Source organism: Nanorana parkeri, unplaced genomic scaffold, assembly GCF_000935625.1.
Source record: "Nanorana parkeri isolate BGI_ZX_2015 unplaced genomic scaffold, ASM93562v1 scaffold471, whole genome shotgun sequence".
Taxonomy (NCBI): Eukaryota; Metazoa; Chordata; class Amphibia; order Anura; family Dicroglossidae; genus Nanorana; species Nanorana parkeri.
In genome coordinates this window covers 300,403-326,292 of record NW_017306739.1, presented here as the reverse complement: position 1 = coordinate 326,292, position 25,890 = coordinate 300,403, and the positions used below count along the sequence as shown (strand labels likewise).

Here is a 25,890-nt window from a genome sequence, read left to right as displayed (position 1 = left end):
ATAAGTAGAAGCTTGATGTGTGATCACTGTTATCATTTTTGTTACATATGTAACATCATAGCATAATTTAGTGTTTGATTTTTGGTTTCCATTTTGTTGAGTGTGCCATTTAAATTAATATCATATAGCCCTTATAATATGTGCAGGCCACTATGTTGCCCTGATGAAGGGACCCTATGTGGCCCGAAACGTTGGCTTTTTTGATACATGTGACATCAATAAATGATCAGCAAGATAAAAATGACATTTTCCGGGTGCTGGTGGTTTTCCATTTTTCTGCACTTAGACACATGGCACCATTCGTGTTTATCACTATGAGTACCACATTGATTATTGGTTCCAGATGCTGTAAGGAGTGCAGGAGAAACATCCATAAAAAACATTATATTACCAAACTCTGTGTTCTCTATGGTGACATTCCAGGTCCTAGTCTTCTTTCTTCTGGACTGCAGAGTGGGAGGGCCCTTCTTCAGGTGCCCACATTGCTCCCTGTTGTTGTGGACACTTCCCATTGGCTGGCAGTGAGGTATTCACATGGTCCCCAGACTCCAATGGCAGCCAAGATGAGGAGTGGCCACAAAAACACACTAAAAAAGTGGATCACTGGTATTCACTACTGGATGAGGCACCATTGAGGGTAACATGAAGGTTAGGTAAGTAAAAGGGTCTTTTTTTAAGAAAAAAGATTTGTGAATGGGTTGGAGGATAGTATGGGAGGGGGGTTTCAACATTTGCGCAGAGGTGGGGTTTAAGTCACGTTTTCAAATATTAACCTTTTATGAAAATATGTAGAAAAGAGATAATAGGATAATATGATCCATAATTAGAAATTAGCTTGTGGGGCAGGATGCTTATTAATTTAGCTGTTTGTAAAAATAAACCATATTGCCTACTGTTATTAGCAGTATTAGTAATTACACCTGAGTAATCACTATATGTATATCTGACTGACCTGCAAATTACTCTTTACTTCAGCATTGCTAATTCCCAACATTTTCTGGCAGGCACCAGCATTGCAGAAACAGCCTGTTCGAAAATGGATATTATATAAACTGGCCATCTTGTCAACCTGCAATTACAAGGAGAGATATTAAAATAAATAAAACAATCATCAAGCAAATAATATCTTTTATCGGTTTCTAACTTTCACAAATGCCATAACCATTATTGTGTTTCTCAAAAATAAATGTAATGTACTTACAAGGATATACAAATTTCAGTCTTTAAAAAAACCCAAAACAACCATTTTAATTAATTATGAGTAAAATGATAAACACAGGCTGACATAGATTTCATTCTGTTGATCAAGTGATAGTTATTAGCAGTATTCATAAAGCCTTAAACCCTATCATTAACCTAAACCTTCTAAAATGCTATTATAAATGCATTTCCACTTACCTTTCAGAGCATCATGGGACCCCTGAAACATAATGCTTGCAGTTTCTTAAAGGAGAACTATGAGGTGAGTGCTTTTCACTCGCCTCATAGTTCTAGCCGACCTGTGACAATGAGACTGTCACAGGTCGACTCAGTAGATCGGGAGGTGAGCGAACACATATCGACGTTCGCTCACCTCTCGATCCTGTCATGGCTCTCTGCCATGACAGGGGAGGGGCTGGATTCCCCCCTCCCCGCTCCGATCCGCCAGCGCTGACTGGCGGAACGGACAGGGGAGGGGGCGGGTACAGCTGGCTCTGCCTCTAGATAGGCAGAGCCAGCTGTCAGTCACACAGCTGGGCGGATCCCGGCACAATTGTCGGAATCCGCTGCAGCTGCGGCGTCTTAGTATACCTCGAGCAGCAGCTCGCGGTATACTGCGTTGTATCAGTATACCGCGAGCTGTAGCTCGCGGTATACTGAGCCTAGGGTGACGGGAGGACGCTAGTTTGTGTCCTCCCGTTACCCTAAGGAGAACTATGGGGAAAAGCCTTAACCCCATAGTTCTCCTTTAAGTCAGTCAGTAAGTGAGCTCTGACTTGTCCCCTAAATACCAATCCTTGTGCCCTCCAAACCGACATTACCATTTAAATCCTATCCTTACCAGTAAAAATTGGCACTTGCAAAAACTAGTAAACATATTTTGTTTATGCAGTATGCTATACTAAGACCAAATGCTTTAACTATGTGTTATTAGATAATCTGCAAAATGAACATATTTTGCTTTCAGCACATTATTAGCAAGGGATGCATTTACTTAGGCAATTGATCAAGTTGTGGTTTCTTGGCGGACAGAAGATTAGACAAATATTTCTTTAATCACATATATAAAAAGAGATTAACGTTAATCATTTTCTGAAAGAAATATGCAATTAGCACTAGGGTAAACATGTAATTTTGATTTTCAATCATTCCTTTTTTCTCACAAATAAAATCCTGTGATTTAGGTTTCATACTATTTATTAAAGCAGGGAGCAAATTGATGTCTCCTAGTCAAAAAATGTGTTTAATAGTATGTAGGTAAGATATACATTTTAAATTTCTCTATTTATACATCCTGTAAGGATTTTCATTATGCATAATTTTATGGCAGTCCCTCTTCAGGTGATACCACAACTTTTACATGCCACGTTTGCATCACATTAACTGACATTACAACTTTGTACGATAACTCAGGCAATTCAACACTGCTTCTCAAAACCTGATTATTTTTTTTGTCAACACTGCCACCAAGTTTCACCAACCCATTTAACACCAAGTGCCCCCCTTTCTCATGGCAAAAAGTCAAATGGTGGAGGATTCCCTTTAGCTCTTCAGTTGTGTACACCTTAACAGTGATTACTGGGAGCCGGTGGGCTGAGAGAAACTCTAAGGTTAAGAGTGTGATAACCTTGTAGACTGAAGCCATCCAAGCAGGTGAAGCTATTGTTATTTTCTGTGCTGAAGAAGGCAAACTGTAAAGTGCATCATTTCTATGCTGAAGAAAGCAATCTTTTAAAGTTGTTTTGCTGTACTGAAGACAGAAAGGACTGTTTATGTTGCTGCTGTGGAAAATAAATGCAGTTTGTCTGATAAAGCGTGTGTTCTGCGGTCCAGCTAGTTCCTCAAACATCACTATATATATATATATATACATATATGTACAACATGTGAAAAACAATTATAGGGGGTTATTCACTTAGCTGCTGAAGGCAGTTGAGTGAAAAAACAAGCCGAAGTGAAGTGAGCCGAACGTACACCAGCTAAAAATAGGCTGTACATCGGCTGCCTTCAGTCAGCTGAACATGCTCTGCATGTTCGGCTGAGCCGAAGTGCATAAGGAGTTCGATCCAACATCTGGTTCAGCTAAGCCGAAGCTCCAGCAGCTCACTTGCTACAGTTCGCCCCTATTCTCATACGGGTCGAACGGCAGTGTCACGTATCTGGAGTGAGACCCGATGGAGGAGGTGGCATCCCTTGTGTCCGTGTCCAACTTCCCTGGATATGGGGACAGGGAGAGAAGGACACAAGGTAGCACTGGTGCCTGGATAGTAGGAAACCAGATAGAGACGAGGTACCGAGGCAGGAGACTGGAGCTGAGTCGGAGTCACAAGCTGGGGTCAAGGCAATCAGGAGCAGCATTACAGAATCAGGAGCCAGAAGTGGAGTCAGGAATGAGCAGAGGTAAAAGCCGGGGGTCAAGCAAGTATAAACAGCAGACAGAAGAATGGTCAACACAAGCTGGGTCAATAAACAGGAATTGTACAGAATCACAGGAGCAAGTAACACAGGAATAGCTGAGGATCAATCAGCAAAAGAGATCTGCCATGGATCTGTGTAAATAGGGCTTCATGATGTCACTTCCGGTGCGACTTGCGCACGCTTTCCAAGGAGACTTCTGATGCGCATGTGCACGCACGTATTGCGCACGTTTACACTGAGAATGGGTCTTCCGGACATGCACATAGGGGCGCATGCCACTCTGGGCATTCTGAGCATGCGCATAATGTTTCTCACAGGCAGTAAGTGAATAACCGAATGTTGCCAAGCTGAGCTACTATGCTTGGTACCTCCGAGGTAGCAAGCAGAATAGAAAAAAAGTTAAATGAATGAATAAAAAAGAAAATGTTGAAAAATTATTTGAAAAATAGGAAAATACAAAAAATTATTTTAAAGAACAGAAAAAAGAATTGAAAAAAACAACACACACAGACCCCACCGCACGCGACGGACTCCCGCCGCATAATGAAGCATCCGACAGATGTCGGCAAAATAAAAACAATTGGGCAGAGCTAGCATTATATCAGCTGTGACATCACTGCTAGCTCCACCCAACTGTTTCCAATTGGCCAGCACCTGCCAGAATCTTTTAGCATGTCCCAGCCAATAAATAACAGCTGGCCATGACGTCATGGCTGGCTCCACCCAGTTGTTATTGTTTAATGACAAATCAGCGTGGGGACGTTAATCTGTCATTACAACTGGGTGGAGCAAGCTGTGAGATCACGGCTGGCTCGGCTCTACTATCATTTGCATGGAGATCGGTTGGCTTCAGCCGACCTTTCTCCACGCTTCGGCTGTGAATACGGCTCAGCCGAGCCGAAGCTTATGGGTTTGGCTCGGCTGCTGTACAGGCTATAGTGAATAGCCCGTACAGCAGCTTTCTTTCTTTTTTACTTTCTTTTTTTCCTCCCAGGTTGTGGCCCTCAGATACACCTGGGCTGGCAACAGCTGACTGAATAAAGACAATGTACAGAATCATGAGGCGGGCTTATGGTCAAAGCAAGAAGTTAGGACAGGCAGCAGAATCATAATAAAAAACATGCAAAAGGTCAGTTCAGAAAGCAAACAGAATCACAGTGGCAAGATAAGTAATCGACAGCAATCAGAAACTGAAAATAGAATTCAGGAGCAAGTTCAAGGAAACCCTGTTTCTGGGACATGACACCAGATAGAGGTGCACTTCTCTAAAGCATTATCGTCGCTACAGGGGGGCAAGGGAGGGCAATTTCCCCCCTTAGGTTATTCCTTGCCCCCCTGTGTGCCCCCCTGCTAACACTGGCAGAGGAGGCTGGGCCCTGGCCCCAGCAACACCAGTCTGGAAGCAATAGATGATGGGTCCCAGCAGCACCAGTCCAGCAGCAGGAGAGGCCGGGCCCCAGCAGCGCCTGTCCGGTGAAGGGAGAGTTCAGCCCCCAGCAGTGCCAGTCTGGTGATGGGAGACGCCAGGCCCCAACAGCACCAGTCCAGCGACGGGAGAGGCCAGGCTACAGCAGCACTGGTTCGGCAGTGCAAGAGGCCGGGCCCCAGCAGAGGCAGGTAAAGGAGCATTTGTAGGGAAGGGACTGTTGCGGAGGAGATGAAGAGGGAGATTGTGGGCAGCATCAGATTACATGTCACAACAGCCAGGCGCTGAGATCTGATTTAATTGCGGATGGTATCGACGCCCGGCGGTTGCGGTATTCAGGATTGTGAGCGGCACTGGACTTCATGTCGCAACCGCTGGGAGCTGATTTAATTGCGGATGGCATCGGCGCCCAGCAGTTGCGACATGCAGTCCAATGCCACCCACAATCCTGAATACCGCAACCAACTGGCGCTGATGCCATCCGCAATTAAATCAGATTCTAGTCCCGAAGTGGGCAGGGGTATATGCAGAGTCTAGTGTTTGGAGGGGCACTGCCAGAAAATAAGGTGTTGCGCACAGAACAGAATATTGTAAGGACACATTAAATTGCAGTTGCTTGTTATGTATAACAGCATTTGTGCCTTTTTTTCTTTTTACACATCCTGACAGCAATGGAATATCTGCCAAACAAAATTTGGCACATTACTGTCATTAAAATGGGTCTGTCACCCACACTGCACATTACTATGTTTTGTTGCTGTAGAGCTTTGTGATATACATGATCAAGGCACAGTGTGAAGGATGGAGTGTCCCAAATTAAAGGAAGGGGGGCCCAGAAACCTGCAATGTTGGCAGTTACCAGGGCCCCCTTCTTCGTGTCTGGCCCCCCAAGTGGCGGAATGCTAGGGCTCAGTCACAGCTGCAACTATGTGACCCTGGTAGCTCTGCAACTGTATAGAGGATTACAAATCCCAATAATACATTACACAGCAATGCAGAATACCCCCAGCTATAAAGCAAAACTAAAGCTATTGAAGGTGAACTTTTCACACGTGTTTTTCATTTTTGCTTTATGTTTGTAAAATATATAATGACATGGTGTAATATGTCATATTAAGCTGGCCATACACCTTACAACCATCGCACAACTTTCATCGTGTGATGGTTGTAAGGTCATTAAAAGCTTGTACGATCTGTCCATCTTGGACAGGCAGATCATACTTGCGATCATCGCAAGCCCACCCTGCTGAGGGGAGGGCTTCCGATGACTGCAATGCTGAGAGGGCACTTGCGCACACTGGCCCGTGCGGCATTTGTCTTTCGAGCATGCCACTAACCCGCCGAAAATCTTACGATTTCCGCCAGGTTTTCCAGCGTGCTCGGAAGACAAAAGACGTGCGACTGTACAGTAGAAACGGTCGCATGCCTTCCATACACCTGCCGATGATTGTACGATCATCGGCAGGTGTATAAGCACCTTTAGAGTTCAGAGTGGTGGTTTCTGCCCTTCAGCAGACATTATCTGATTATCTGACCAAATTGCAGTTAGTATCTGGAGCCTTGTTTTCTCTAAATGTGCCCATACACCTTCCAACCATCGCAAGACTTTTGTCTTGCGATGGTCGTAAGCTTATTAAAAGCTCGTACGATCACCGGCCCGTTCGGCAGTTGTCGAACAAGCAGGCCACTAACCCGACGAGAATCATATGATTCTGAGCGGGTTTTCAAGCCTGCTTGTTCGACGGAAGACGTGCGACCATACAGTAGAAACGGTCGCACTCCTTCCATACACTGTACGATTATCGTACGATTGCGGGATTTCCCGCGATTCTCATACAAGAATCGTACAGTGAATGGGCACCTTTAGAAAGGTAAGCACTTCAATAATTCTATCACTTTTTACCTATCTAAGCAAGCCTGTTAAAGTAGTCTTAAATTAACATTAGGGCATATGTCCAATTTAAGGAATCAAAATGCTTTTCCTGACATCTTTCTGAAAGAAAAAGCTCTATTGGAATAAAACCTTCTTTCTCAGGTGCCTTTAGACACTGTGAAAGTGCACTTTAGATCTGGAGACCTGGCAACAATGATAACCTGTGCTTATTGACATTATGCAATGGGCTTGGGTGCTCCACTATGGGTTCTAATACCTATATGGTAGTGTTCATTATTACCCATATCCAACACTAAGAATATCATTTTCTGAGTAACAGGCTCTTTTCCATTGTAGTTGTGCACTAGAATATGTAAGAATTGCAATTAGATTAGTCTTTAAAAAATTGTAACTTGGTATTTATTTTACCCTGATCACACTATATTCTTGTAAGGTATTTAAAGCAGAACAGAACATGTGAAGCTTACATGTGTCAGCAATTACTAGGATGAATAAGAAAACATTTTTAGAGAATGCTAAAAAATAAAATGACACGTAAAAATTTAAACATGTTTACCAATTTCTAAACAACAATATACAAAATAAACTGATATTGTTTGAGCTCCTACAAATACAGTTTTTATATCCTCTACATGTACACAAAAAGAGCAAACCTTTTATCCAACATATTTATCTCCACATTCAGCAGTCATAAAGAATCCTAGTTTGTGACAAAGGCAACATGAATACCACACGCTACTGAAATTCATTTGTTTGAGGGACACAAGCATATTGAAGTCTGAAACCTATTTTCAAAGACTTGTCAAGATGAAGATGTATTTAACAAGCTTGTCATAAAAATAAAACAAATGCCAAGTGACATAGCAAGGAATTGCCAGTACCTTGCCTTGTCAAGAAAAAACAACATCCAGAATATACCATTATATTCTGTTCAGTTATATCACAGTACTCCTGTTCTCATCTGGTTATGAAATCTGTGCTGTGAATCTAAATGAAAGGTTAGGAAATTACAATAAAATTACCTTGAGATGTATTGCTTCCCACATATGAGTTTTAGTAAACACTACACTTCAGTAATGAACTTGACCAATCTCTCTGTCATTTCTCAAACTATAATTTTGGCCATGTTTATCAATAAAGTAAGCACAATTCAAAACAAATACATTTTAATGTATCCCTACTATGATGCTATGGATAATTGTATTAAAAATTGACTGAAGTTAGTATAAGACTATCCATTGAATTAGTAATTCATGCACTTATGAAAACACATTTGTAATGGCCAAAAATGTTTAATTTTACAGTAGATTTTTCAAAAACACAAAAAACAATTCCTTATAATAAGATCCTCTGATAAATTTCTGTCATACTAATTAGCTAGTTAATATATATTGCTGTCAGAGAATAATGTCTGATGAAGTGTTTGGGATATGTGATGTATTCAAATGCACATAAATATCTAATTAATACAATATACTTACTAAGGTAATAACTTTATGAAGTATTAGAAGTGATTATGGGATATCATACACATTTTTCAGAGGTTAATGAATATTATAGTTGACAACACTTGAAAAAACATTCAGTTTTCTCCATGCAAGATTTATTCACTTGTCAGGATTTCTAGTTTTATTTGTTCTGCATTTCTGAAAGCTGTCTTTGTTAATTCATTAAACATATGCACCATACATACAGATGTGTCAAACAAAAATATATTTTGACCACAACAAATGTTCTTTTCTTCTTTTCAATAATTTTTATTAACTTTCAAAGTTTAAATAAAGAACAATACAAGTACATATAACAAAAATGTTAACTGTTCAGGGGGTAAGTCCGATTGAGTAGCAGGCATATAAAGTCCATCAAAACAAAGTACAGTAAGAGTGATGGAATCAAAGGCCCAAATGAGTGATAAAACATAGCTATAGCAAATAAATTTAAAGACATCTAAATTATGGTTTGAAGATGTACATTTAGTGTGCCCCCAACTGGGGACCCCACTATCTTAGAAAAAGCACTCCAGTATTCCAGGAATATACCTCATTGATCAGCTGATCCCTTTAGGAAACCCAGTCGACTCAGTAAGGGAATTGAAACAGCAGAAGAAGAGGTAGTAAGAACCAGGGTAGAGAAAGGAAGAACAGGAGAGACAGAAGAGAAAGAGTCAAGATGTGGCATCAGAGTTTCCAGTGCTACCATCTGGAGCAGCAGGAGCCCATTACAAGGTTAGTCTGTCAACATGAGGGTCTGATATGCATAATGAATCCACAGATCCTAAGCCTTAAAGTAGTATTAAACTCGTTTTCAGTAATAAATCCAGATAAAAGAAAATATACATTGCCCTGAAAAGCATTGCTTTACATTTTTGCCCCCACTTACAGTCATCATGTTTCTGAACAGCTGCTTCTAAGGGCCCAGTCACACTAGATGCAGTGCGTTGTGGCCCGATTTTGGCCAGAATGCACTGCCTCGCATTGCGGCCGGCTCACTTTTTAGTGGGGTAGGAGGGGGCGTGGCGGGCCATTCAAGTGAATGGCGCCATAGCCACGCCCTCCGTCCGCAATCCGATCCACCGCACGGGATCGCATGGCACATCAAGACAGCCACAAAAGCAGTTGGACAAAAATTTAGGCTGTATATGTGCTATTAATTGAACAGGACGCATTCGTTGACCACATCTGTTTCCACTCCTCTACTGTTCTAGATCTTCCCAAATCATGTTCCCACTTGGCAACATAACTGTGCCCTGAGGAACCCGAAAAAGGGTCCAGCATAGAATAGAGTACAGAGATCAATTTTGGCATGAGTGGAGTGTGGAGACACCTGTGCTCAAAAAGGGTCAGCGGCAACGATTGGTCCTTAACGTGTATTAATGATTGAATCCAGTGTTTATGCTGAAGGAACCTAAATAACTCAGTAGTTGGTGGTTGATGGCAGTTATTAAGGTTAGACCAGCTTGATAGTGAGGTAACCTTCAGAAAGGAGTGTACGCAAGTAAAACCGTGGGAAGTCCACCACCCAAGCGCATCAGATGATTCTAAACCTGGAAGAAATAGCAGATTTTCTATTGAAAGAAATAGCGGTAAGTGGTGGGAAAGCAATTTGCTAACGTATTTTTTATCGTCCCAAAGTTTCAGAACATTTGAGAAAAACGGATTTATAGAAATAAGCCGTAATTGTTTATGAATCCAAGGGATAACTTTAATAATAATTGGGGAACAGTGGTCAGCTTTCAAAGTTATCTAGAAAGGGGCCTGGGAAGAGAAAAATAAGCTTGCAAGCAAGGGATCTGAGCCATTTAAAAATACTGATAAAAGTGTGGGAAACCCAGACCCCCCTCGATGTCTGTGGACAAACATTGTATCTCTAGAGATTTGGGGTCTCTTTGGATTCCAAATTAAAGAGAAAACATGAATCTGGAAGAAGTAAATGTCCAATTTTAGGAGTGGGACAGGTAAAATGTGAAATAAGTAAAAGAGTTTAGGTAGTAGAGTCACCTTGACCGCATTAATCCTCCCTATCAAGGATAACTTGTGCATCCTCCATGATAATAGTAGCTCTTTCTGCCTGCAGGAGGTAAGGATATAGTTAGCTGAATTCTGAAGTTCTTATGATCAGGAGTCAGTTTAATGTCAAGATAGTCAAGTTGAGTAGTTTGCCATTTAAAAGCATAATGAGGTGCAAGGGGAGAGAGATATTAAGCATGGAAGACTTCTCCACATTAATAGATAATAAGCTTGAAATTTCCCCAAAAGATTGTAAAATAGCAAACATGTTAGATAGGGAAATTCGAGGTTGGGTTCACAACATTATTAAAATGTCAGCAAGCCCACTCCAAACGATCCCAATACTTTTGTGGCGGTTGGTTGGGGATGCGGTGGAGAGGACACGGGGAAGAGGCTACGAGATTTATGGAAGGATTCAACGGGAGTGCGCTGCAAAGGTTGGTGAGTTAGGACTGTAATTTAGATAGTAGTTGGCTTATGTTTATAATCTGTTAAAGAGAAAGTTCTTTGTTCCTTTTGAATAACTCTTTTTGATCTGACCTCGAAAGCAGAAAAAATGGGATATGATGTCTACTGCTGGTAAGATAATAAGAGTAAACTGTGATCGATAGGGAGAAGTGAAAGGAGACTTAATTATATATATCTGGCATACTCCTTCTACAACCCCCTAGTACATAGTGGACGATTAGATCAGCATACAGTGTTTCCCTTACAACCGAATAATGTGCTAGGGATCTCGACATTGGGTCACCCCTCTTAAATCTTCACAGGTATATCTCCATATATATGAGCAAGTTATTGTGCACAATGTCCTGTTATACTGCATGTTATACTTCTGGATGATTGATGAACGAACCATGAGAAGCACAAAAAAAAAAAAGAGAACAAATACGTGTAATGTACTGTATTCTTGTTTAAACCTAAATAAAATATTTTGGGAAAAAAAAATGTCAGCAAGCAAACTAAGTTTATGTTCTCCAGTTCCCTACCACTTGCTCATGCACACACGGAGTAAATGGGTGTTAGAATATAACTAACGATACTACTATTGTTTATAGGGTATTATTCATATAGGGCTTATGTATAAATGTGAAGAACATAAGTGATGATTGATTTTCTATATATACATTTGTTCAGTCTGGGAATATACGTAATCAGACTAGAGTCTATGGTTTTGGTTGTATTTGCTGAACATATGTTACTCATCAATCATGATGAGAGAGATGAGTAGATGGTTAGAACCTCCCACATTCCTAATTACTAAGAAAGGCTGTGAGAGATATTCTAAATCAAAGTTTATGAAGTGTTTACAAAGTATGAATTATATCTCTACTGTAATATTTCTTGATTAAGTTATTCATATAAGAAAGCACATTGAATTGTGTATAAATATTGATACTTATAGTGACATTATATGGTTTATTGAATGCATTTTAACTTGTAGTTAAAATGAGGAAAAAGGTGGGGGCTTTCCCATCCCCCTCACTCCTACCAGTAGTTTCAGATTGCAGTTAAAGTCCATATGTCGCAGAGAAGGGCGGCACATGGACACAAAGGAGAGAGGGACCTATTCACATTCTGAAGGATTCTTACAGGAGACACTCTGAAGCATTCTTACACAGACACGAGGCAGACAGACATACAAATACTAAACCTTTACAAGAACTTACGTATACATTTACATCAATATTTTTATATTTTGTTTCATGCTATTTATCTTGTAATCATTTGTAACTTTGTAATTAAACACATTTTTGAGTTTTATGCAAGAATGGAAGCGATTTTACTCTTTTGAACTTTCTTCCACCCTAAATCTTCAAGACATAAAAATATGATACTAAAAAAACACATTCTACAATGGGCTAAAGGCTAAATTGCTAAAATAAAGACTATAGGAGAAAGTAGGCACCGTTGAGGGGTCCTTCTCGCTATCTGGAACAGTTCTACATTTTCTTTACTTCAAACATCTGAACAAAAGTTGCACGTTACACTTTCTTTTCCCCTTCTAAACCATCTTTCATGCGTATCAAATTTCAGCGACATATTGAGTCCATAAAGGATATTTATAAGATGTAGTATGCAGCAAAAAAAACAGTGCATTTCAGAGGTTGTGAAGATCCCCCTTCAGTAGCGTTGATTAATGCTGAACAAATGTGTTTTTGACTAAGGAAGCAGGAATGATTCTAAGGTCTAGAAACACAAAGCCCACAGCTCATCCCTGTCATGCATCCTTGTAATCTACATTCAGTGCACAAAAAACCCTCTTTTGGAGTGATGGGCACCAAAACTGTAGAACCAGCACACAATGATCTTCCAAATAAAATAAAATATATGTATAGATGCATGTGGAAGAAAGTTTGATTCACTTTGGATGATCATCGTGTGCTTGTTTTACTGTTGATGATCCTTTGGGTTTTGGGAACAATAAAAACATGAAAGAATTTTAAACCGCTCCCTACTCTATCCAAAATGAAAAACAAAAAGTTTGGCTTTACATGCACTCTTCTATATACAGTATAAGCAGTATTCTCTTTGACTAAATTCAATTCCCGCTCCTAGCAGACGTCCGGCCGTTCACAAACGGCCATGGACGGAAGGTGGTTAATAAGTTATCACACATGTTACATGTTGCTTGCCATAACAATCATTATTTTGCACTTATGTGATTGTTATTTTCAGGTCTTATTAGCTTCCACTGCTAAAAGTCATTATCATTTATTGCAAATAACTATTGTTAAAGCTTAGTGAATTGAGCATATATGTTAAACAGACCAGCATGTGTTTCTCAGATAATAAAATACTGTAAATATAAATGCAGAATTTGATTTCACATAAATGCATATAGATTCACCAAGACACATGATCACCCCAACAGTTACTACATATTAGAATATAGAATAGAACTGCAGTATGCAACTATTAATGCACAATTTTTTTGTGCCTAACCCCTTCCTGCCCACATTGCCAAATATACATCCCCCGGTATGATGCCCTGTGCTGGAGATACATTACTAAAGTCTGGCCTTTGAGAGCCAGCTGCCAACTCTTTATGCTGCTGCTGACTCTCAGTCCTAGCTAATACTAATAGCTCCACTGATATTATGTCATCTATGGCATCTGTATTACCATTCGATTTTAATACTACAATTGTCCCATATTATAAATAAAAAAGTAGTAGTAGTAGTAGTAGTAGTAGTTTTGCACATTTGTCAGCCTACAAAAAGCAAGGTTTTAAAAAAAAAAACACTGTACTAACTAAAAGTCTTATATGTCCTTAAAAATATAAACATGGCATCTAGACATCAATGACCCCTGGTCATGAAAGGGTTAATAAAAATATGACATATCTTAAACACAATATAAGTACAGTATTTCAAACTTGCATATGCATGTGTTTCATAATTTTCTAAAGCTTACCTAAATAAAAGCTTGCTTCCAAACAGCTGAATCCAATTAATAATCTGAGTAGAGTTTGTAACTGATTCTAGTTTCTAACTTTTCCTAGCATTTGTAAGAAATGCCATCTGTTCTTGGCATTTTATAAGCATTCCATCTGATCAAACAAAAATGTACTGTGTAAGAAATAGAAGCTTAGAGATATTTAGGAAAACAAAATTGTCTATTATATAGATATATATATATATATATCTATATATAGATATATCTATCTATCTATCTAGATAGATAGATAGATAGATAGATAGATAGATAGATAGATAGATAGATAGATAGATAGATAGATAGATATATCTATCTATCTATTTATATATATACACACACACACATTTTTTCAATGAGCATGAGTAGGAAGATGAACTATGCAGGTCAATGTACCCACATCCCTACTCAAAAGTTTACATATGCCTTAGCATCCCTAATGAAACTTTAATTGAAACCGGATGTTAGTGTAGTAGTTCTCTCTATACACTAGATGTCCCACTTTCCCTTATGTCTCCAGTTTTGGGACCTTTGACTACCATCTTTTAGAAGCCTGAGCATGTGATGCGTCACAAGTTTTTGGCAGCTATCTTGGAGTGGTAAAAATAGCATTAGCTGCATCCCAGAAGAATGCAGTGTGTGAAGTGATAAGACAAGGGCAGAGACCTATTTGTGAATGAAATGTAAGCCTATAGGCACTGAGAAGTTCCTGGTGAGGAAAAAGTAGAAACCACTGGCACTCCAAAATTCATTGCGTCAAATCTTCTTTATTGACATGATCAAGGTGGTTCCTAATGAGGAAAGACAGTGCAGGGACACAGATGCCATAAGAGTGAGCCTGGCTTCCAAGGACAGAAGGCCTAGTGCATTCTCCAGCCTTCTGGTCTGGCAGAGTTCTGCAGCCTGCATCTGTCTAGGACAGCACCCTTACCCACACAGTATCCTGACTTTATCCTGCAAAAACCCATACTGCTTCTGCCTTTTGCAGCTCTACCTGCCATGTTATACCCTCAGGTCACTTCCCTAACTGCTGTGCTATTCTGTCCCTCATGGCAAAGTAGCAACTGGCTCCAGGCCTAGCGAAATGCAGCACCCAAGATGCCGGTGGCAGTGTCCAGACTCCTTAGGATGGAGAGTCGTCCAGTGTTAATCACTGTTCAAATCCTTGTGGCAGCTGCAATCAAGGTTTCATTTAGACTAGGAAATGTTTAGTCAATACCTTCAACTCCCACATGCATTTCTGGTGCAGAAAAACAATATGCTTATTATATTCATCTTTAGCATCTCTGTATTTACCAATATTGTTAGAGCTTGTGACTCTAAGGGGTTGATTTACTAACCTTATAAACACGCCACAAACAAGTATACACCTCTGTAGTGTGTTCCCTCCCAGCATGATCTATTGGTGGAATCTAGACACCTTTGTAGTGTGTACACACCCAGCAGGTGTGTTGTGCAAAGCCCTGCATGAATTGCAATGTGATGTTGTGTAAATTAGCTCTACAGTGTGTTGCTTGCGTTGATGAATGCAGGAATGTAAATGCATGAGCTAACCATTTTTGTCTAAACTGTGAAGCAGCATTATATATGCATCATATGCATGATTTTTCCATATATGGCATTAGTGGAAATATGCTTTTAGATACTTTTTGGTTGATAAATACGTTTTGCTGTGTAAAAATCACACGCACCTAGTGCGTGCGTGTGTTTAGGTTAGTAAATCACCCCCTACAGCTCACTACATATTATGCAATCTGTTTGTACAATCTCCTTTAGATCTACCAACAAATATGTAGTGCAAGGACCTGCCTGATTGGATGCACATTGATTAGATGGATTGTGTAGGTCCTCATAATACATAGATTTAGTAAATCTAAAATGGATTGTACAAAAAGTGTTTGGCCATATTATAACGTGTGTGGTGACCCTTAGGGTCCTATTTCCACAGTTTATGCACAATTGTGAGTTAATTTTCTGTGTACATATCCTTTCCCCTGTAAACAAAAGTGGGAGAAGGATCTTGATCCCATTCCAGATGCAACTTGGGAGATATACTGCCTGTTTGGTCCATATGCCTATCCCACTCCCACAGACTGACACAGCTTTTTATCATTGAGTGTACAGCACTCCCAAGTTCCTCTGTAGACTTAGCCTTTACTCTAACTTCTGTTGCAGAACGTGTGGTCAACCCAGGGGAAATTAGTTACACCTATTATGGCAGTGCCATAAGCTTAAAAGGTACTGAGCAGGGTTACCACATAATAAATACAATCCACCTGCTTGGACATTGACCCACTTACTTACATCATGGAACACTATGATTTTTTCCTACCTAGATATATCCTTACCATATTGTTATTTGCTGCTTGTAGGTTGTTGGCTATAAAATGGGTTTCCACATCCCCTCTCAGTACAGAGGAATGCCTACGATAATTAGACAGATGCATCACATTCAAGAAGCACACCTACTTTCTTCAAAATGTTATGCATACATTTCACCGCATCTGGTCTCACTGGTTAAGTGAAATAAATCATAGTAAAACTTGCTATGTAAGATTAGGTGCTATTTCCCCTTTTTCTCTCTCAGACCACAACCTTGTCAGTTTCACACTCACCCTGTCCCCAATCCCCCCTAATCAGAACACTGTTACTCTGAGAAACCTTCGCCACTTCAACCCTTCTCTTCTCTACTCTGTACTGACTACCTCTATGACAAAATCTCACCCCTGTCTTGCCCTGACCTGGCTATTTCTGTCTTCAACATCCTCCCTAGACACCCTGGCTCAGGCCTGCGTTGTGGCATAAAACTAAGGTCTGCTAGACTTCTCCCTGTATAAACTTGCCCTCCTAAAATATTATTCCTCCCTCCGTGCTGCCAAACAAGCTAATTTTTAACATATGTAAGTGCTGCTACTATAAATGAAAAGTACATGACACGAGCTTGGAAGCTGAGAGGATCAACATATGTACCATTGCCCATTTTGTCACTAAAAACAGTAAAGCAATATAGTTGAAAATATGTTTGTTATAGTATACACCAGCATTCATCAAGCACTGAAACAGTGTAGTAATGTCAGTTGTAATAGTATAACTCAAATACTACTACAAAAATATTTTTTGCTACCTTCCTCTCATTGTTTTAATTTAAACATTAAACCAAATGGTTTCAGCATTATTATATTGTATTATGCTAGGCTAAACATAATAAAACAACCACCATGGCACCAAGGCATACACACGCTACAGTGATTCTAAGTATAATATAAGAACTACTTTAATAAAGATAAGGTGGGCGAACAACATTAATATGGCATGGGCGGCTCTGCTGGTACACCACACATACCCATTACGATTTACTGTGGGAGAAAAAAGATAGAAATCTGCATGGTTGGGTGACAAGTTGTTTATAACAACCTCCTGGTGGTTTGTTAATGGTTTGTTAATATTTCCCCTGGGGCACACGAACATGCTTATTCATTTTGCTGTCAAATTGGTCTGTAATAAGTTTTCTAAAAGGACTACTACAGCATATTTTCTAGTAATCCATCATGCAAAATGAGGGACCAACCAGTTTCAGGAAGGGGTACCTCAGACCCACCAGAAAAAGCCAGAGTAAAAGGTCCACACTGAAGTCAGGTGCAAAATGTGCTGCAGTTACTGAAGTGCATGATAATGCACCATGGACAGGTTATGTTGTTTCGGTGCCATTTATTTTGAATGACACCACAATGCACTAAAAGAGCACACATGCATTGCAGTGCACCACAGCATCTGGTAATGCACAACTGCATTGCCAAAAAGGGTCAGGTGCATTTTGAGCTGCGCTAATTTGTGTTGGCAATCCATTGAAAATGAATCGGCCAGCTTAACGCAATGCACGTTAATAGCAAATGTTTTAAGCCTAATAGTAAGTACAATGGAAATTAAACTTGCTTTTCTTATGAATTGAGCATGTAATGTGCAGGTTACAAGATGGTAAATGGTTTTTTTTACACTACTTCCTGGGGGAGAGCTTGACAATGGTGGCTAATGCTCTCCACTCATACCTATTACTAAGGAATGATGTGCAATGGACAATTTTTAGGTAAGGCTTACATCGGTGGCAGCGGGCCCATTTAAATAGACTCCTGGCAGCTAAACTCTGTTTACATTTGTAGAGCCAGCTGCTGGCTTTACAATAAAAGTGAATGCATGGGTCGGCAAAGTGCCCATCCCCACCTGGCTGACAAACTTCCATTCACCAATCTCCTCCTCGCTCTATTGGACTGAAGCCCAGCAATAAGCTATTGAATTGTGATCTGCACTTCAATAACTTATTTAAAGTGGAAAGGTGACACTAGGGGTCTTTTGGACCTCCAGTGTCACCCTAAAGAGGACCTGTCACCACCAATATGCTATCACAAAGGAGGCTTGTGAGCCCCGCTATGTGATAGCAATTAAATAATAAAAAAAGTTTGAAAAAATATTGAATAAAATAAATGTAAAAATAATACAAAAGCATTCACAGTCCCCTGCCCCCATGAGCGTGCACGCATTCACAGAAACATGCGTCAGGTGCGCCTATGTACGAAAATGATGATTGCGCTACACATGTTGGGTATCACCACGCAAGCCAGAGTGAAAGCAATAATTCTAGGGCCAATATTTACACGTATCTCTAAACTGATAACCTGTGGGGGCTGTTAAAGCATCGTCTATGGACCTTTTGGGTTACTGGATTTTGTCGTTATTTCACAGTCGCCGTTTTAGTGCCTTTTGGGGTACTTAAAGTTACTTAAGTGAATTTCTGACTAATTTTGGGGGTTTGCTAAAGAGTTGCACCAATATTGGGCAACAATAAACATTTGCAACTGCTACCACTTTATTCTAAAGGGTCTTGGCTTTCAGAAAATATATTATGTTTGGGGGTTTAAAGTAATTTTTCAGGCCTAAAATGTGGATTATATTGTGTGCAAAAAAACAAAAAAAAGGCCTTGCCAGTTTAAGGGTTAAATTAACAAAAAAGTCCTTTATTTAAAAAATAAAATGCCCCACAGTCATTTCAGTGTTGGCCTACAAATAAAAAAAAAAAAAAGCTTCCCGATGCAATGCTTACATGGGCTAATAATAAAATTTTAAATAGCCAATAGCAGGCTGGCACCCACCCATTGCCTCATGTCTGGTATAAATGGGGGGGGACCCCAAGCTGTTTTTTTGGTATTATTTCTGTGGACTGTTTAACACTTTAGTCAGATTCTTTGTCAGCAAAGAAGCAGAAACTGTTACAGAATAATACATATCTCCTTTTCTTTCTTTCTTTACATTTTGGAACAATATTCTGTTGCTTTGTTTTCATTTTGGATACAAGTCCAAAATGTCATCAAAGTGCAGAGAAGCCAGAGAGCTGTAAATGACAGCTCACCCTCTTGTTTTGTTACAATTGAAATTCGTATGTATCCGAATTTGGATATAAAAAATTTGTATACGTTCGGATTTGTTATTTCTGTCATTCGGAAATTCGGATGCATCCGAATGTCCAAATTTAAAGAAATTGATATGAATTTACATTCAGAACGAAACAAATTGCACGTCTAATGTGAGGGTGGATGTGACTTTCCTTCTGGTACCCCAGCAATAAATAAAAAGTATTTTTTTTAGTAATAACAAACAGTTCCAAAGGGAGCATTTTTTGAATGTTTACTGTGGGAGAAAAGATGAAAATCTGTATGCATGGGTTACAGATTGTTTATGACGACCTCCTGGTGGTTTGTTAATGTTTTCTCTAAGGCACTGAACAAGCTGATTCATATTGTTGTTGGCTTCAAATTGGTCTTTGATAAGTTTTCTAAAAGTATTTCTAGTAGTAAAAGGATGCTGCCATGGATTCATTTGTGACCTAATCTCAATTTCATTTCATGCATGACTTGTAGAAGAGAACAATGATAATAGCTGGTTATGCTTTTTTTAAGAAAATACTGTACATTACTTTGTTTTCAAACATGACTCCTTTCTGTTATGCATTACTTTCTGAAATCTAAAAATCTTGCCAGCATATTTTATTGCTACAATAAGTTATATACATAATAATACATTATGAATTCCTATTAAATGTGAAGAGTGTCAGCTGAGGCTGCAGACTGGAAAAAATATATTGCATGTTTATTACTTAGCATTAGTAATAAGTTAACAGAAATCCCCACTATATTTTATTGGTACTAAAATGGTTTTGCATCAGTTTTTAAAGTGGCTGCAAAGGAAAAACTTTGCAATTTGTATAGCTTAGGAAAGAGAGGCAGGGTTAGACCCTTTGGCAGTTTTTTATTGCTTGTCCTGGTGGCAGAAAGTGAAGGGAAATCCAAAATGTTAGAGTTGTCACCACAGCAAGGGGTAAGTATAAATTATTATATGGGGGCAAAATGATTGGGTAATAACGGTCTAAAATGGGAATTCATTGCTGTTTAAGGAAGTTTACAATTTCCCATTGCTTCCCTAGGACATGAAGTTAAGGTAAATCTTCCTTGCAGGACATTGACACCCAATATGGGTTTTAATTTTTCCCTAATTAAAAATGTAAAAAAAAATTCCTTTACATACACTTCAGCTTTGTTAAAAGTTTTCATGTGTATAGGCTGAAGTTTTGCCTCTTTACTTTAGGCCATTCCGGTTTGTGCAGCTGCAACATGAAAAGTTTGAACTGAATTTGTACTGCTGTTTGATAATTCTGTAGGGTGCGTTATTGAAATGTCATAAATGGCATCTTTTCACCTCTCGTATAAGATTTGGCTGCTTCCCAAAAAAGTAGGGGTTGCAAAGATTCTGTGTGGAAAAGAATCTATGCCTAATCTGACCAGAGAGTTGTGCCCATGTGAATAATGCAGAAATTCAGCATCAGCAGGGTGTGTAAGTAGCCGTACATCACATAGTTTCAAAGCTAGGGTCATATCTGCTGAAGAGGAGCGCAGATTAGCTTTTGTTTAGGTTTGCTTAAAGTGACCATGTGAAATGTAGCTTCTGTCCACTTAACTGTTCATAGTGGTGGAAGCCAAGGTGCTTAGAAAGCCAGGCAGCGGTTCCTGAATGTATTCTTTGTTAGGCAAGTTGAATGTGCAGATGTTTGCAACACTAACATCTAAACAGGAGACTTGAGCAGTGATCTTGTGTCCCAGGTGACCTGTATCTTTAGCTTTCAGGTGGTACTTTACTTTCACAGTGGCTCTGTGCGTTGCCGAGCAGGGGATCGGTAAATATCTGTGATATTTATCGATCCTCTGCGTGAAGGAAGAAACACTGGAGCAATCGTCTGATCACTCCAGTGTTTGTAAATAACTGGGGACACATAGTACTATGTGTTCCCAGTTATGAATAACCGGATGTGATGTACATCACTTCCTGTTCATTCATGATTTTTTAGAATGGGGAGTAGCGCTCACTACAGAGGCTTCTCCCCTTTCAGAACCTGTGGATAGTAAATGTTTTACTATCCACAGTTTCTGAATGAATGGGAAGCCTCTGTACTGAGTGCTATTTATTTTTATTTATTCAATTTATTTATTTTTATTTATTCAAATTTATTTTTATTTATTGGACCCCAGATATTTCACCGTAGCCCCCTCAACAGTAAAAAAAAAAGAAGAAAAAAATATTAAAAAATGAATTAAATGTAAAACAAATAAAATTATTAAAAAAATAAATAAAACATTTGTAATTTTTTTTATTAAGTAATAAAAAAGCAACACAACCCCCCCCCCACACAAAAAATAAATTTTGACGCCATGCACATGCGCTGCTGTGCGTTGTTAGAATGCATCGCAGTGCATGATTTTTCCTTTTTATAAAAACATTAATTTAACTGTGGTAGCGCATTGCAAAGAATTGTGATGCATTGCCATACGTTTGTGTTGCAATTAAACATAGGCCTGTATCATTTCATCACAACAAAAGCACCAACGCAGCGCAAAAGCAATTTTTAACATAAGTCGCTTATTTACAGTTTTGCCTTAATTTTTTTACCTTTTCGCAAAAAGGCACACTTTAACATTTGAAAATATTTATTATTTATTAACTCAATTCAGTTTTATTTTTTAGATTTAGTCAGAAAATATTATTTTTTTTGCACTAATACTGATTTTAGTGTGCTTTATCAATTGAATTGTGTATTTTTATCGGTTTAATGTTAATTTGAGAAACATTTGTGCAATATTGCAGGGCCTACAAATTTACTAGAAACTTTTTTTTTTTTTTTTCTACCGGGCCTGTGCTTTCAGAAAATATATGGTTTGGGAGATATTTTACAAATGCTAACAACGCAGCAATGTAAAATAAAATCAATGGGAAAAATTGCAAAAATGGTGTGGCCAGCTGAGGTGCAAAATGTTCCGGAGGGCTTGGCAGCGAAAGGGTTCAAGTTTCAGGTGAGTATAACTTTGTTATTTTTGAAGTTAGACAAAAATGAGCACCTTGCAAGGGTTATTCTTTAAAGATCATGCTGGGAGGTGAAGTTAGGGTTTAAGGAGCTGAGCCATCACAGAGAATAATAAGACACTTCCAGAAGAGGAGTGGGCTATGATGTGCAAGGAGGGTGGGGCTTTGTTTGGGAACTTTACATGTGAAGAATGTCATCAGCACACCAAAATCCTTTCAGGATCACCAAGTGTTCATTTATTCAGAACCATGTCAAACTAGAACAAGCGATATCGGGGCCATACAGGGTCCCTTCATCAGGCATGCTAAGCCCAAAGAAGGGCCCCTGTGTGGCTCTGAAAGCGCTTGTTCTATTTTGACACGGTTCTGAATAAATGAATACTTGGTGATCCTGAAAGAATTTTGGGGTGCTAGTGACATTCTTCACATGTTTATTACTACCGCGGCACCATCCGCAGTCACTACGAGCACCCTTCCCTGTCTTGGAGTGCGACAAGACATCCATATATTTTGCTAGGGAACTGACTCTTCCTTAAATAGTCACATGTTCTAGCAAGTTCAAAGCACATTGAAAGCAGAAAAAAAGACTCTGCAAGCAAGCATTAAAAAAAAGTTTTACCTGCATTTTTAAGTGGGTGACAAGGTCTGTTTAAGGGTCCAGCAACATATCAAAGCCCAGACTCACCCAAGCCAACTGAATGTTTGTATTGTTTAGTGTTCTAACATATCCAGGTGCACATTCCTCTGCTAGTGTATCTGTATATATGTGTGGTAAATCACATCCGTTTTATTTAAGTTCTGGAGACTCAGCAGGAAGTAAGTGGAAATCTCCACAAAGCTAGGGAAATTCCCCTCTTATGCATTTGTCATGATTGCAGGTGTCTCACCTGGTGACGACTAAAAAGCGTATGATTATTCCATTACTTTCTGCCACGAGGACAAGTAGTGAGGGTAACGAACTTGCAGGTCACAATCAGCAATAAACACTAAACAAGGGTTCTAACACTTCTATGCTCTATCCAAAATTAAAAAAAAAATGTTTTGGCTACACATACACTTTAAAATTAAATACATTCAATATTTTCATGAAAATTATTTTGAAAGATGTCAAAAACTGATTCATAGACAAGTCTTAAGTCAACATGTCTGTTATGAATATAAAGAATATTATGCATGTTTAATAGGGTTACCACACTGCAAACAACATTGCATGGCCTGTTTCCAAACTCTGAGCAAAACAGAACAAGAAGATATAAATAATGAAATAGTAAACTAAGGCTTGGATTTTTTTTCTTCCCTTGCAATGAATGTAATAGAGGAGATTCACACAATTTCTCATCATGAAGTTGTTCTTGATATTATGTTTGCATTCCATGCTGCATGTCCACGACCTGACCCAAGTTTCCTGAATTCTAACTACTAAATCAATAAATTAAATCAATAGCAAGCAATCGCCTCAGTAATTTTAGGTAACTGTTGGGAATCTGGCCAGAGCTTCCATTAACTATGCTATTATTAATTTTCTTCCTCTGAGTCATCACATTTAATGCAATAAATGGATATTCTCCTCTGAACATTAGTGAAATGCATTCAGGTTCCTATAGCTGTTTCAGTAGAAGAAAGGTCGATTTCAATCATATTTTTTTCTCCTAACATTCTCAGTAAAAGCTTTATGAAATAAAATTTTTGATCTCAAGGCTCCAGGAAATTAAAATTTAGTGGCTAAGTGACATATTTTAAGGCAGCCATTTAAACTTCAAATTCCCATTTTTCATACAGCAGTAATATTTTTTGAAATATTAAAGATTCTAATAATGCACCATTTGTGGAATAAAGAAGGCCTATCATAAGACATACAGCTTAAAGTGACATTAAACTAAAAAATGTTTCCCCTCCCCCAATGTTAATGTTAGCACTTACCTTCAATGAGGTTTCTTAATCTGACCTTCCTCTTCTTTCCTGATGTTTTCATCTGTCCCTCCTGCGGTGCGGCAGCTCTCCGATCCAACGCTGACTCCTCTCTGCTTGCAGGCAGGCACTTCCGATCCAGTGGTATCTGCATGCAGGTGCACGTGTCCATAGACTTACCTTGCGTCTCTCCTCGTCTCCCGCCCGAGAATCCTGACTGCGCATGCGTCCGCCCCAAGATGCCTTGCGGCCGCCAGAGAAGTTTCGGATTCTCGGGCGGGAGCGCGCGACGAAAACAGGGTAAGTTTAAACCACCGTTAAAGCGGGGTTTTTTTTCCAACTTTTTGTCTATATCTACTGCTTTCCAGCAGTAGATATAGTCAAAAAAAAACGGAGGCTTTAGAACCCCTTTAAACCTATAATAATATATGGTGATGACATATGGTGATGCATTAGGACTTTTTACATTTTTCCACATATTGGTTTTAAGAATAATCCCATCTCACTCCACAGGGTTGGGCATATATTTATGATTCATTTCATTCTGTATAACCAATGGGATGTAAATGAGAATCTTTTGTTTACTATATGGTTGAATGGGTGTCATTCACTTAAAATGGTTATAAAAGTTGCTTATTCTATGTCTATGTCTTGTGTCAGCTTACACCACATTGTCTATATTTCTCCTTCAGTGTGAATGCTTCTTGAGTGCTTACAATAATATTATGAGATATACAGTATATATGTATGCAGATCTATATTAAGGATGCACCGATACCGGTTTTTCGGTATCAAGCAGGAGTACCGATATTTATCTTTCGGTACACGCTGGTACAGGATACAGATACCGGTACCTCTGCTAGCATTGAGCTGGCTTCCCGGCCAATCAGAAATCCGAGCCACGTATCATTACCCACTGCCTGGCTTCTTGATTGCCTGGGAAGCTGGCTCCATGCTGTTTGGCCACCTCGATGCTGCTTGGCCGTGAAGCCGACTATATGTTCTCAATCGGCACTGCCGGTGTTCTGTCAAACTCCAACTCCTCGAGATCTCCAATGACGCCACTTCCGGTTTACTTGCCAGTAAGAGGTTTGGGTGAGTAGGCTCTCCTGTGTGTGCGCCACCCACGGTATTTCCTTATACACATACCACACAGCAATAAAGTATTATAATCAACTAGGGTCAGGCTAATCCAGCACGTTATTAATCCGAGTTGCCCCACTCAATATGGCCAACGCTTGCCTGACTTTGGTGGCCATATTGAGTGGGGCAACTCAGATTAATAAGGTGCTGATAAAGTCTGACCCTAGTTGATTATAATACTTTATTGATGTGTGGCATGTGTTGTAGGGAAATGCCACAGTAGAGCCTACTCACCCAAACCTCTTACTAGTAAGTAAACCGGAAGTGACGTCGTTGGAGATCTCGAGGAGTTGGCGTTTTTGACAATATAGCAATAAAGCCCTCTCAGTAGCGGAGATACCCCAGACAAAGAGCCAACATATTAATAATGATAAAAAAAATCACCTTTAATTATATTGGTGTATTAAGACATGTATACAATGTTTATCACTGCAATGTTTCCAGCAAGACCTCTGCATATATGGAGTTAAGCAGTTTGAGTTTTGTTACACAAAGAGTTTGAGTATTATTCAACCATCTTCAGGAGAAGAAAAAAGGATATTAAGGGGAAAAATAAA

At 39.4% G+C, this 25,890-nt stretch overlaps 1 protein-coding gene across 1 annotated transcript in view; it reads right to left on the bottom strand.

Annotated features, from left to right (window-relative positions):
* The window catches only part of MOCOS (molybdenum cofactor sulfurase), a 314,243-nt gene that overhangs the window by 93,717 nt on the left and 194,636 nt on the right, over positions 1–25,890 (bottom strand). The window contains exon 7 of the mRNA XM_018560663.1: positions 953–1,069. Within this exon, the coding sequence (XP_018416165.1) occupies positions 953–1,069 (117 nt within the window). The remainder of the gene's footprint in view (positions 1–952; positions 1,070–25,890) is intronic.